Raw genomic sequence first — 13,011 nt, 5'->3', positions numbered from 1 at the left:
TACCAGTTAAATTAGCGCAGTGCTAATTAGCAAACAACGGCCTCGCCATGAAATGGATAAAATCTTCCGGAGGTCAAGTGGATAAAGAAGACAGAAAATGTTTTTATGAAGATCCTGGAAGGAGGTGTTCTATGTGTTGTGTCTCAGAGTACTGGGGAAGAGGGTCCATGATTGATTATTTATATATTTTATTTAGTAATCTGTGGATGTGATCAGGTTTTCAAAAAGACATTTTTTAATTTAGTATCAGTGTCAGTTAGTGTCTATTGTTTTTTAGGTAGGATAAAAAAACAAAATGCACACTGTTGATTCTGGGCCCTACTGCAGGTACAGACAAAAAATAACATGGCGGCAGACCTAACCAGGAGAGGGGCATTTGGAGTTGACTGCAGGGTGGCTTCTTGCCTACTGATTATGGGCCCTGGCTTTTGAGAGAGCAGATAATTCTCTAATTAAGAACAACCATGTGATGAATGCTGAGAGCAAGGCTTGGATTAATTCTCTGAATAAGGACACTTCTTTTAGAGTGGATGGAAAGGTGTAATATTAATCTTGTATTAAATTAATTTAATGTAATATTAATCTTGGCCCTCCTGCAGACTGGGTTGGAGAGTCTCCTTCGCTTGGGACAGAAATAGTTATCAACAATCTCCCTCAAGAGATCTATGAAGATAAATGAATTCCACCTTTTCAGGCTGCTGTAATTTGTATTGAGTTTGTCTCATAAACTGTTGTAGACTATTGCCGGACAGTCTGAACTGGGGTGGGATCGTTGTTTGTGTCTCTCCCATTGTGTGCCTCCTAGGTGTGAATTCTCATTGTTATTTGAGTCACCTATTGTTTCTGTCTGTCTGATCATCTCTTTGAGATGTGATGAATATTGTGACCACTTTACATTGTGGGATGTTATATGTTGATTAGCATACTTTTTAATTAGATAATATTTATGTTGGCTGTTCCTTAGCTATGTTAATGATCTTACTGTTTGCATAAAGTGATCAAACTTATATCTGGTTTTGTGTGGTATATATATTCTTTGTGAGTTTACAATAAAGTGGGTTCCAGTTTGCATCTAAGCTAGTGTCTCTTAGTCTTGGGTGCTGCCAGAAACCATGAATCAGACCGAGACAGAAGTACAGTTAAATCACACTTGTTTAATAATAAAAGCAAATAGAACAAACGTAGTCAAAACATAGCCAAAGTTTGGTAACCGGAACGGATAATCAAGCCAGAAAGTCAGGAATCAGCGTAGTGGAACAGCAAGCAGGATCTGGAGCCAGAAGAAATGTCAGCCAAGCAAGTCTTTAACAGGAGCGCAGGAGAAAGTCTCTGTGATGTTGACCAAGGTGAAGGCAGAGATCATCTGGGCTGGACAGCTTAAGTAAGCAGGACTAACGAGCAGGAGATCATCAACAGGTGAGTCACTTAGCCAACAGCTGAGCGGCCAGCTCAGAGAAGGAAGGGCTTAGCCCAGCCCTGACAGGTGCTCAGCGATAATATCTGGTTCCTGGTTCCAGACTGGAGGAAGCTATATCTTGATGGAAGCACCCAAGCTGGATGCTGGACAGTTCTGTCACATTTGGTGGCAAGTGGTGGGATACTTCCTGTAGTCTGGGACATCCAAACCACCTCCGGGATCTGAGGTCCGGTTAGCAGAAGAGGAGAGGTAAAGATACTAGCTGCCATGAAAGAGGAAATCGTTAGGAGACTGCAAGGGATGCACCTACAGCACAGAGGACCAGTGCCAATGCAGATCCTACTGAGATGGTATGACTCTCTCTGATGGCAACTCTGGAAGAAATAGCTAGACCGAGAGCAGCGATGCCAGGGAAAAATTCTCCTCTCTTTCCAGGAAAAGTACTGGTTGCAATATGAAGCGCGAGTGCTGTTATTGGGGGAACATCTGCACAAGGACTGGACAGCTAAGTTAAGCAGGCTGGTCCAGGCAGAGATGCGGCTGGACAAGAGCTAGAGAGCCCTCCGGTGGCATGTAGCCCAAGAGTGCCCTTGGACAGCGGAGGACAGCCCGACAGAGGGCTTTGGCTACGGCAGCTTGGGGCTATTGTATGACAGAGCCCTGATTTTGGGAGCGATCTGGAGTAGTATTTGGAAAATGCATGGATTACAGAGAACAGATGCTGAACATCTCAGAAGTGTGCTGGGCACAGGAAGATTTAGAGTTTCTAGTTGTTCAGGAATGAGAGCTGGAGATTGCCTACAGACAGCTACTAGACTCTGGTCAGCAGCAGGGGTGGGCTCCCTTTGCCTGGGACTATCAGGAAGTACCAGCCGACAGCTCTGAAATCCCGGCTGAAGTGTCGGTAATGGGGCAGAGTGACAGTGTGCTTTGCCAACCTCCAGCTTTGGAAGCGGAGCTCTTATGGCAGATGCAGTAAGTGTTGACTCACCTTGTTGAACCGGTTTCTGCACAGGATGAGCTTGGAAGAAGGAATACATCTGTCCAGCAAGCCAGATGAGGGTACAGGTGATGGAGCAGCCAGCTCATCTCTGCAGCGACAGTTCAAGGACCCGGGAGAGGAGATAGTGAACCTCCACCAGCTCCAGAGACTGGGGAGTTATTAGACTTTTCTGCTGAGGAGAAACAACCTAGTGAACCTCCAGCAGATGAGCTGGCATCAAAGCAGAGCACTGTAGACCTCTGCCCCACCCCTTTGGCAGTTCCGGAGACCCAGGGTGAGAAGGTGGCAGTTCTTCTCCCCCAGCGGAAGTCAGAGATGCAGGGAGGGGAGCAAGCCGTTTCCCCTCCCCAGCAGCAGGCCACGGACCAGGGGGAGGAGGTGGTTGTCCTCCCTCCCCAGCGGCAGATCCACAGTCCAGGAGTGGAGGAAGCTTTCCTCCCTCCCCAACAGTCAGCCAGAGCAGAGGAAACTGTCTTCCCTCCCCAGCAAAGATCCATGTACCTGGGAGACAATACCAGAGAAATGTTATCCCAGCAGCTAGATGAGAGTAAGGGAGATGGAGCATTCGGCTTATCTCCCCAATGGCAGTGCAGGACTTGGAAGAGGAGGAAGCCATCCTTACTTCCTAGTGGCAGATCCACAGACAGGATGAGGAGGGGGTTATCCTCCCTCCCCAGCAGCAGATCCATAGTCTGGGAGTGGAGGAAGCCGGCCTCCCTCCCCTACATTTAGCCAGAGCAGTTGATGTGGGGTCCCCAGCTAAAGCTCTGGCAACAGGGCAGAGCCCTGCTGGCCTCTGCCTAGCACCTATAGTGTATCCATAGTTTCAGGGAGTTGGGCAGTCGGCCCCTCTCTCCAGTAGCAGACCGGGCCCAGGATGGTAAAGACCACCCAGCTGAAGTGCTAGCAGCCAGACAGAGATTCCACAACCTCTGTCCCACATCTATCAATGACAACTATTCCCTGCGGCCAAGAATGAAGATCATGTGTACCGACTACGTGGGTTCACTCTGCCCAACTAACGCATGTCCAGACCAGGTGGAGGTCTGAGACCTGGTTAGTCTACTTTGGATCGGAGAGTAATGTGACAAACCCAACTGGGACAGGGGCTTTTGGAGGGGGCTGCAGGGTGGCCTCTTGCCTACTAACTATTGGCCCTGGCTTTTGAAAGAGCAGATCATTCTCTAATGATGGACAACCACGTGATGAACGCTGAGAGCGAGGTTTGGATAAATTCTCTGAATAAGAACAATAAAGCTTTCCTTCTGGAATAGATGGAAAGGTGTACTATTCATTCTCTACAGGTTAATGGTCAGCGGGAATATGGTGGCCCTCCTGCAGACTGGGTTGGAGAGCCTCCTTCACTTGGGACAGAAATATTTATCAACAATATCCCTCAAGAGATCTATGAAGATAAATCTATTCCACCCTTTCAGACTGCTGTAACATTGTATGAGTTTGTCTCATAGACTATTGTAGAATATTGCCAGACAGTCTGAGGTGGGGGGTCTCTACCATTGTGTGCCTCCTAGGTATGAATTCCCATTGTTAATTGAGTTCTATCTGTCTGTCTGATCAGCTCTTTGAGATGTGATTATTATTGTGACTACTTTACATTGTGGGATGTTATATAATTATGTTGATTAGCTTACTGTTTACTTATATCATGTTTATGTTGGCTGTTCCTTAGCTATGTAAATTATCTTACTGTTTGCAAAATGTGATCAAACTCTTATCTGATTTTGTGTGGTATATAAATTCTGTGTGAGTTTACAATAAAGTGAGTTCCAGTTTGCATCTAAGCTAGTGTTGCCTAGTCCTCAGTGCTCAGCTATAATACCGGCTTCCTGGGTCCAGACTGGAGGAAGCTATATCTTGACGAAGGCACCCAAGCTGGGTGTTGGACGGTTCCTTCACAAACATACACATATGTGATATTGCTGTGATCGTCAGGAGCAGGAGAATTTATTTTGGGTTGTTCTTTGGTGGTAGATTACGGTAATGACAAAAAATACACAGCTACATTTTACAAAAAAAATTTTGTTTTTTTTTTGTTTTTTTTTACTATTTTGTGCCAGTTGTACTTTCATAATAAAACAAAGTCGGGAAATATCCATTACTATTTACTACCAAATGAAAGCACAATTTTTCTTGAAAAAAAACTAGGTATAACCTGGATACACTAAATAGTTGCGATGATATGTACAGATTTACTAACACATGTCAAAGTTGCAAAACTATGTTCAGGCGTTGAGGTTTGTTTTACCCCCCGTCATGAAGGGGTTAAAAAAGAACTACAAAAAAGAAGTACCAAAAAAATGTGGTCTTCATTAGCGTCATATAAATACATATGTATAAAAAAATTATAATTCAATGAACAATATGCAATCCAAAAAATAAGTTCTCTCTGCTCTGCCCCTGTATGATGAAGGGGGGATATAGGTACATATTTGGTGAGGGTATCAGGCGCTGTATTTTCACTGCTTTCCTGGTAAAAGGAAGGAAGACAAATATGTTAGTCTGTTATAATACATCATTCAAACAATAAAGTGAATTTTTGATTACATTTAACTTCCATAAAAAACAGACAAATCTGCGGGTGGCATAGTATGTGTGATGTACAGTAAAAACAATTCATCATCTGAAGCTTCCCTCGTAATACGGAACTTGAATGGGCGTACACTTGGCGGTTGCAGCAGTCGCTGTTCTGGTACAGTGTGTGCCAGATTCTGAGTGTGAATTATTCATCTGGGCAGCTCTGCAGTGAACACCCGCTATGTAGTAGCACGCAGCGTGCCCTGCATTATTCATAGCGCGGATCGCTGGCTGGGCAAATATGCTAATTATCCAGATTGTCAATAAACATCAGAAATGATTAGATTCCACTTATGACGAAGAAATATTGATGGTGCTGGCTGTGAAGGAGAATGTTCTTCTGAAGAGCCTGGAAGGAGGTGTTCTATGTATTGTGTATCAGTGTACTGGGAAAGAGGATCCATGACTATGTATTTATTATTGTATTGTGTGGATGTGATCAGTGTTTTGTCTACAGACTCATCATCACATCCTATGTTCTGTAAACAACTCAGAGAATGTCATAATAACCAGAGGAAGTACAAAGAGCAATTATCACCTTATCAGTAATGGCCCCATTGCTATATACTGTATGAGAAAACCTGCTGCAGTCAAGAGAGCAAAGTGATCTATCTATCTATCTATCTATCTATCTATCTATCTATCTATCTATCTATCTATCTATCTATCTATCTATCTATCTATCTATCTATCTATCTATCTATCTATCTATCTATCTATCTTTTATCATCCACCTGCAGTGTTGCCAACCTACCAGATTGAAATTTACTGGCACAGCCAAGTTTTTACTGGCATTTTACAAAATTAAAATTTTAAGTGCAAATTTCAGTATTTAGACTACAAGTACACTAGGCAAATAGCAATGTGATTTAAGGTAGATATTAAGGTAAAAAAACCCACATATTTTTGTTATTTTCGATATAATAAGGGCGGATTATTTAGTCCATCAGTTTTTGTCATCAATGTCCAACTGGAGAGATTTCCAACAGTTCCATAACCACCACAGAAAGTGAGAGGAAATCCCTAGGATCACCAGAATTAATGTCCCCAATTCTAAAGACCTCCTGTCACCATCACCCTCTGCCACCATCACCTGTCACCATAACCCCCTGCCACAACCATCACCCCTGCCACCAACACCTGCTGCAACCATCACCCACTGCTACTATCACCTGCTGCCACAACCATCACCCCCTGCCACCATCACCCCCTGCCACAACCATCACCCCCTGCCACCATCACCCCCTGCCACAACCATCACCCCCTGCCACCATCACCCCCTGCCACCGTCACCCCACCCCCCGCCACAACCATCACCCCCTGCCACCATCACCCGCCACAACCATCACCCCCTGCCACCATCATCTATCATCATCACCCTCTGCCACCATCATCTGCTGCCATCACCCCCTGCCACAACCATCACCCCCTGCCACCATCACCCCCTGCCACAACTATCACCCCCTGCCACAACCATCACCCCCTGCCACCATCACCCCACCCCTCCGCCACAACCATCACCCGCTGCAACCATTGCCCCCATCCACCATCACTCCCTGCAACCATCACCCCCCCCCCCCCGCCACAACCATCACCCCCTGCCACCATCATCTGCTGCCATCACCCTCAACCATCACCCCCTGCCACCATTACCTGGTGCCACAACCACCATCATCTATCTATCTATCTATCTATCTATCTATCTATCTATCTATCTATCTATCTATCTATCTATCTATCTATCATGATGGAGCTGTTCAGGTTTAGACTTCCCCTCTCTGGGTAAATGAATAAACGCTGAGCGGTTTCTCCTGCGGACTTTGTATGACAACTCATCTATATATTGACTGGCATTGTACCAGCACGGGGCACGACTCTGCAATGTGCTTTCTGCTGAGACAAGCACGACGAAGTACAGAAAATCCCCGGTGACATTTAACAGCAGGCAATGTGCCGCAGTTTATAGCTGAAGCAACAGCAGCATCGCCTGTATCCCTGAGAACATACATCACAATGTTCTTGCACAATGCTTTGCAGTCATTAAAGTGCTGTTTAAATTTACACCAGAGAATCCATACAGCACATGTCAGCATTATCCAATCACATTATTATTCTGAGTACAGAGTATTTCTTTCCTTCCGCCAAACTGCTGAGCACCCCCATGTGACCTGTAACCTAGGCAAGAGATCACATTGTCTTTAGCATGCTGGATAATTGTTTCACACCATTGGGGACTGCATTGATTATATTGTTTTTCAACAGATCTATTTAGAAGATTTGCAGTAGAATAACAGGGTGAGCAAGACACACCGCCCTGCCTCTCCACCTCTTCCAATCAGAGAAGACTTTGCATTCCTTTAGAACATGCAAGGCATTCTTTGCATGGTGCCCATACCGAGCAGTTGACTTCCTGCTTTTACAATGCTGCAAGGCAGCCGCTCGGCAAAGGACTCAAGTTGGAAGCAAGTGTAGATCACTGGAGTAGCGGTGTCTACTTCAGTGATTTCCATTTTTTTAGGAGCATCAGCCAGGTATGTCATATACATACTGTAGTTACATTGGCCCAAGCTGGACTAATATAACTATGTATAAAAATATCCATAGCTGGAATTCAGCTTTAAAACATTGTGCATGGGGCAGCTGCTCCTCCGGGATGGCCTCCTATCCCCTTTGTCCTGGCCCTGTACAGTAGTGTAGTGTTAACCTACAGGCTCCAGCCCCAGACGTGCACTGCAGGTCACCATCACAAAGAGCAAGGTGGCAAAAAATCCCTATTCTTACCTCCCATGGAAAAGTCTACATAAGCCAAGAGGGAAAGGACCAGGTAGACCACGTGATACCGGCATGTGACATCATCAACCGCATAGCCAGAAGTGCAGCTGCACTGCAGCTTTAGGAGCTTGGGCTCTACTCAGGGATCCCATGATTAGAAGCAAGGCCATGGGCTTAATCCAGGGGAGGGAGTAATCAGCCAGTCAAGAAGGCCCCAGGACTTAGCAGCCCCCTGAAGCACACAGTCCCCCTTCGTCCAGTGGAAGAACTGATCAGCTCGGGCCCCCCGGCTTTTTATCTGCCTCCCACCCTTTGGGCACACCTCTCATGGGATTGACTGGAGCATGGGAAAAGCCCCCCCGAACTCTAGAACATTCTCAAGAAGGGGAATCAATCAAATCCTAGCTAGAACAGACCAAGGCAACAGATCATAGCTCCTCTGGTTACAGAGTGAGACACATTAAATTTACCTACCCTGTTTCCCCGAAAATAAGACCTAGCGTGATTGTCAGTGATGGCTGCAATTTAAGCCTTACCCCCCAAATAAGCCCTACCCCGTTTCCCCGAAAATAAGCCCTACCCTGAAAATAAGACCTACAAGCACTTTTACTAGGGCTTTTTTGGGGGGTAGGGCTTATATTGCAGCCATCACCGACAATCATGCTAGGTCTTATTTTCGGGGAAACAGGGTAGCATCCTTAGCCTAGGAGGGCGCAAGTCAAAGATTAAACATGTGCAATTTGTTTGTTCGAATGTAAATTCGGACAAATTTTTGGATTTTCGGAGATTCGGATGTATCCAAATTTCTAAATTAAATAGTAACAAATTTAGTTGAAATTAATTTAATTTTGTTTAGTTTATTCGTTTTTCTAACACATTCCAAATTTTCAGAACGATTCGAATTTGGATTGGTCAAAAAATGATCGACCGATTCAAATTCTGTGTGAAGAATAGCTGGTTGTTAAGGAGTGGGCCGGGAAGCCAGCCACTGCGTCCTTTAAACCCGATGATTCATCAGCTGTCAACGGGCTTCCCCACTGACAGCTGAAATGTAAAGAAAAGAATGGTAGCAATAGAAAACTAAAAAAAAAACAGTGTGGGGTTCCCCCCAATTCATACCAGGCCCTTCGGGTCTGGATTTAAGGGTAATCACACACCAAAATTTAAAAAAAAAAAGGTATGGGGTCCCCCCAAAATCCATACCAGACCCTTATCCAAGCATGCAGCCCGGCAGGTCAGAAAAGGAGGGGGACGAGCAAGCGCCGTCCCCCCCTCCTGAACCATACCAAGCTACATGCCCCAGCATGGGGGGGTGCCAAGCACCTTGCCCCCATGTTGATGGCAACATGTTAATGGGAACAAGGGCCTCTTCCCCACAACCCTGGGTGGTGGCTGTGGGGGCTGTTGGCGGGGGGCTTATCGGAATCTGGACGCCTCCTTTGATAAGGGAGCCCCACCTATGTGAATGAGTACCCCTTCCAATTCAACAATTCCGCCACCATAAAAAGAAAAAAAAATGAAAAAAACTCCGGTCTCATCGAATGCTCCCGTCGACTGCCTGCTCCTCCGTCTGTCATTTCTTAAATAGCTAAGGGGCGGAGTCACCTGTTGATGACAGCAAGTGAGCCCGCCCCCTTGTGACATCACTGACCGGGGCATACTGGGTAGATGGTCCCCCCCTTTCCTGGCCTCCCTAGCTTGCTCGGATAAGGATCTGGTATGGATTTTGGGGGGGACCCCACTCCATTTTTCTGTAAAGTTTTTGGCATGAGGTGCCCCTTAAAATCCATACCAGACCCGTAGGGCCTGATATGGAGTGGAGGGGGAGGACCCCACACTGTTTTTTTTCCCTGAATTTTCTATTGCCAGCATTCTTTTGTTTACCTCTGAGAGGGGAAGCTCACTGACAGCTGATCATGGCGGCCGGCTTCCTGGCCCGCTCCTTAAAGCGGAGTTCCACACATAAATAGAACTTCCGCTGATCCGGTTCCTCCCACCCTCTGGTGTCACATTTGGCACCTTTCAGGGGGGAGGGGGGAGCAGATACCTGACTAATACAGGTATTTGATCCAAATTCCTGCGAAAATTTGCCGCAGTATCCGTGGCAATCTACGTAATGTCTGGCCCCTCCTCCATTCCTCCCCGCTGTCTTCTGACACACAGGTCCCAGAAGACAGCAGGGACCAGTCAGAGCGCGACTCGTGCATGCACAGTAGGGAAACAGATTGTGAAACCGCAAGGCTTTACTTCCTAATTCCCTTACCTAAGAGGCGCCTGTACTCGGAGCTGAGGGACAGGTCAGCTTCGGGGGAGGACATTGCGGGGGCCCTGGACAGGTAAGTGTCCTTATTTTAAAAGTCAGCAGCTGCAGTATTTGTAGCTGCTGACTTTTAATTTTTTTTTTTCCGGCAGAACTCCGCTTTGACAACCAGCTATTCTTCACACAGAATTCAAATCAGTCGATCATTTTTCGACCGATCCAAGTTCGAATTGTTCAGAAAATTTAGAATTAGAAAATTAATAAACAAAACGAAAAATAAATGAAACTAAACTATTTATTTATGAAACAAATCAACAAAATGAAATTAGTAGCATAACGAGTATCCGAAACGAAACAAATGTTCCTGTTCTGCTATGTCCATAAAATACGATGCATGGATCCCCAATCACTCAGGTGTGAGGGGACACTTAACATTTAGATAACATCCTCCAAAACGGTCCTAACACGTCCTGTATTCTCTGCTATGTTTTGCAGATTGATAATAAGCTTTGCAATGGCACAGACAAAGAATGTGTATCTCCCACATCTAAATCGGTCAAGATGGACACTCTCAAGGTAAGTAATCCTCATGAGCCTTTAAAGGTCAATACCAGGCAACAACCCGGTATTGAGGCGGTTTCTGTTCTACTTTTGACACATGTATGGTGTAGTATGTATGAGCTTTTAAATATTTATTAAAACATTTCCAATACACTCACAAGCTGTATGAACAATTCGCACATGTCGTTAACATCCAATGTAAGTTTCCAACCAACAAGATGGCCGCAGTCCTCGTGCGCAGTCACATCACGCATCCAGGCTCCATCCAACGCGTTTCGTCGTAATTAGACATCATCAGGGGGCGACAAACTACACCATGAGGTGCTTTCTGTTCTACTTTTGACACACATGCATGGTGCTCTGGCCAGTTGCAGCTGGTGGTATATATTTGGAGGGGGGCTCCACCCTCCTGGTCGGTCGGGTCACCCGCGCCTCACGCCACCCTCCCCCCCAGTCGGTCACTTACCCCATCTAGGTCACCGGCAACGCTCCTCCGGGCGGCAGCTTCCCTGCATCTCCTCCTCCCCTGCATCACGCCATGCTTCTCCTCCCTCCTCTCCTTCGTGCACTGTGTGTCTCCTCCCTCCTCCTCCTAGGCGGCCAATCGGATCGCCTCTCCGTTTGGCTAATAGGGTGATGCGTCTCAGGACCCGCTTCCTGATCGACTGGAAGAAGAATCAGTGTGACAATAGCGAATATTCATTCGCTATTGTCACACAAGTGGGTGTGCTCGGGCGCAATGCTCTGCGTCCCGAGCCCACCCTTTTTTGAAGCCTATTAGAGCCTCTGGCTCTAATCACATGTTTTAAAAAAAAAAACCCATTGGAATCCATGCGTCCGGCGCCCCATGTAGATTAGGGGGCCAGACACATGGATGGGGGGGGCGACGCACCTGTACCCTGCATTATGGGAAGCCACTGGTTCTGGCCTTTGGTGAGATGACTCTAGAGGGGACATCAGGACCGGACTACAATCTTGCACTGTCTACTGGGAACCTGACCGTACCAGATGGAGGATTCAGCGCTGTGAGACCACTTATAGCTCGGTGGTCCATTTCTGAGGGTAAGAGGCCCAGTGTGCTGTGGTGTTGGTGGAGGATCTGTTTACCACTCATAGAAGAACTCTTGATATACACCAGGGGTGCTCTTCTTGGATTTATATGGATCACTTTGAAGGACTTTTGTGTATTTAGAAGTGCTGCATTTTATTTTTTCATATGACATGCTAAACTCTGGGTGCAGAGTTTTGAGTAGAATGTTATTAGTGTATTGGCCAGCTGTAGACCCACAGAGTTGAGCTTGTTGAGTGTTCTGGTTAAAAGCTACTTTAAGTAGGTTGCTGATTCCTGTCTCCAATACATGAGAGAGCGGGTTTGTATCTCAATGTAATCGGCATATCGCAGACTCGGAGCTAAGGACTCTTGCTGTGGGAGGCTAATAGGGTCACGGCCCCATACCTGCTTCTAGAAGATGAAAAATCTCCAGATAATTACATTTTTTTATACTTTCATTCGGAACTGCTGAGTGTTAATCTGCACTCAGCCTATATAAAGAAACTTGTTATTGTTGTGTGCGGAACACGGCGTAATGACTTTCCAGATTCGGTTTACATAGAAACAGGCTAAACGCTTCAGATATACACAAAGACATTGGATGAAAAGTCCAGGTTCCATCAATGTTTTTTTTTTCCACATTTGTCATGGCTCTTCGGTCGCAGTTTGACCCTGTGTTAGAAACATTTTGATCGGATTTGCTTTTTTCTTTTAGGGTACTTATAGCTTTTCATATACACTATATTGCCAAATATATTGAGACGCCTGCCTTTACACGCACATGAACTTTAACAGAAGAGTTGAAGCTGTTATAGCTGCAAAGGGTGGGCCAACTCAATATTGAACCCTACGGACTAATGCCCCGTACACACGGTCGGATTTTCCGACGGAAAATGTGTGATAGGACCTTGTTGTCGGAAATTCCGACCGTGTGTGGGCTCCATCACACATTTTCCATCGGATTTTCCGACACACAAAGTTTGAGAGCAGGATATAAAATTTTCCGACAACAAAATCCGTTGTCGGAAATTCCGACCGTGTGTACACAAATCCGACGGACAAAGTGCCACGCATGTTTAGAATAAATACAGAGATGAAAGCTATTGGCCACTGCCCCGTTTATAGTCCTGACGTACGTGTTTTACGTCACCGCGTTCAGAATGATCGGATTTTCCGACAACTTTGTGTGACCGTGTGTATGCAAGACAAGTTTGAGCCAACATCCGTCGGAAAAAATCCTAGGATTTTGTTGTCGGAATGTCCGAACAAAGTCCGACCGTGTGTACGGGGCATAAGACTGGGATGCCATTAAAGTTCATGTACGTGTAAATGCAGGCGTCCCAATACTTTTG

At 45.9% G+C, this 13,011-nt stretch overlaps 1 protein-coding gene across 3 annotated transcripts in view; it reads left to right on the top strand.

Annotated features, from left to right (window-relative positions):
* Positions 1 to 13,011, top strand: part of OSBPL5 (oxysterol binding protein like 5) — a 209,883-nt gene that overhangs the window by 116,243 nt on the left and 80,629 nt on the right. For 2 of the 3 annotated variants that reach the window (XM_073604155.1, XM_073604156.1), the window contains exon 4: positions 10,543 to 10,623. The exons of the other annotated variant lie outside the window; for it this stretch is intronic. In XM_073604155.1, coding sequence (XP_073460256.1) covers positions 10,543 to 10,623 — 81 coding nt within the window. The remainder of the gene's footprint in view (positions 1 to 10,542; positions 10,624 to 13,011) is intronic. 3 annotated transcript variants of the gene reach the window in all.

The sequence above is a fragment of the Aquarana catesbeiana genome, linkage group LG11 (genome assembly GCF_042186555.1).
Source record: "Aquarana catesbeiana isolate 2022-GZ linkage group LG11, ASM4218655v1, whole genome shotgun sequence".
Lineage (NCBI taxonomy): Eukaryota > Metazoa > Chordata > Amphibia > Anura > Ranidae > Aquarana > Aquarana catesbeiana.
The sequence above is the reverse complement of the archived record's forward strand: the minus strand, read 5'-3'. Positions and strand labels throughout refer to the sequence as shown.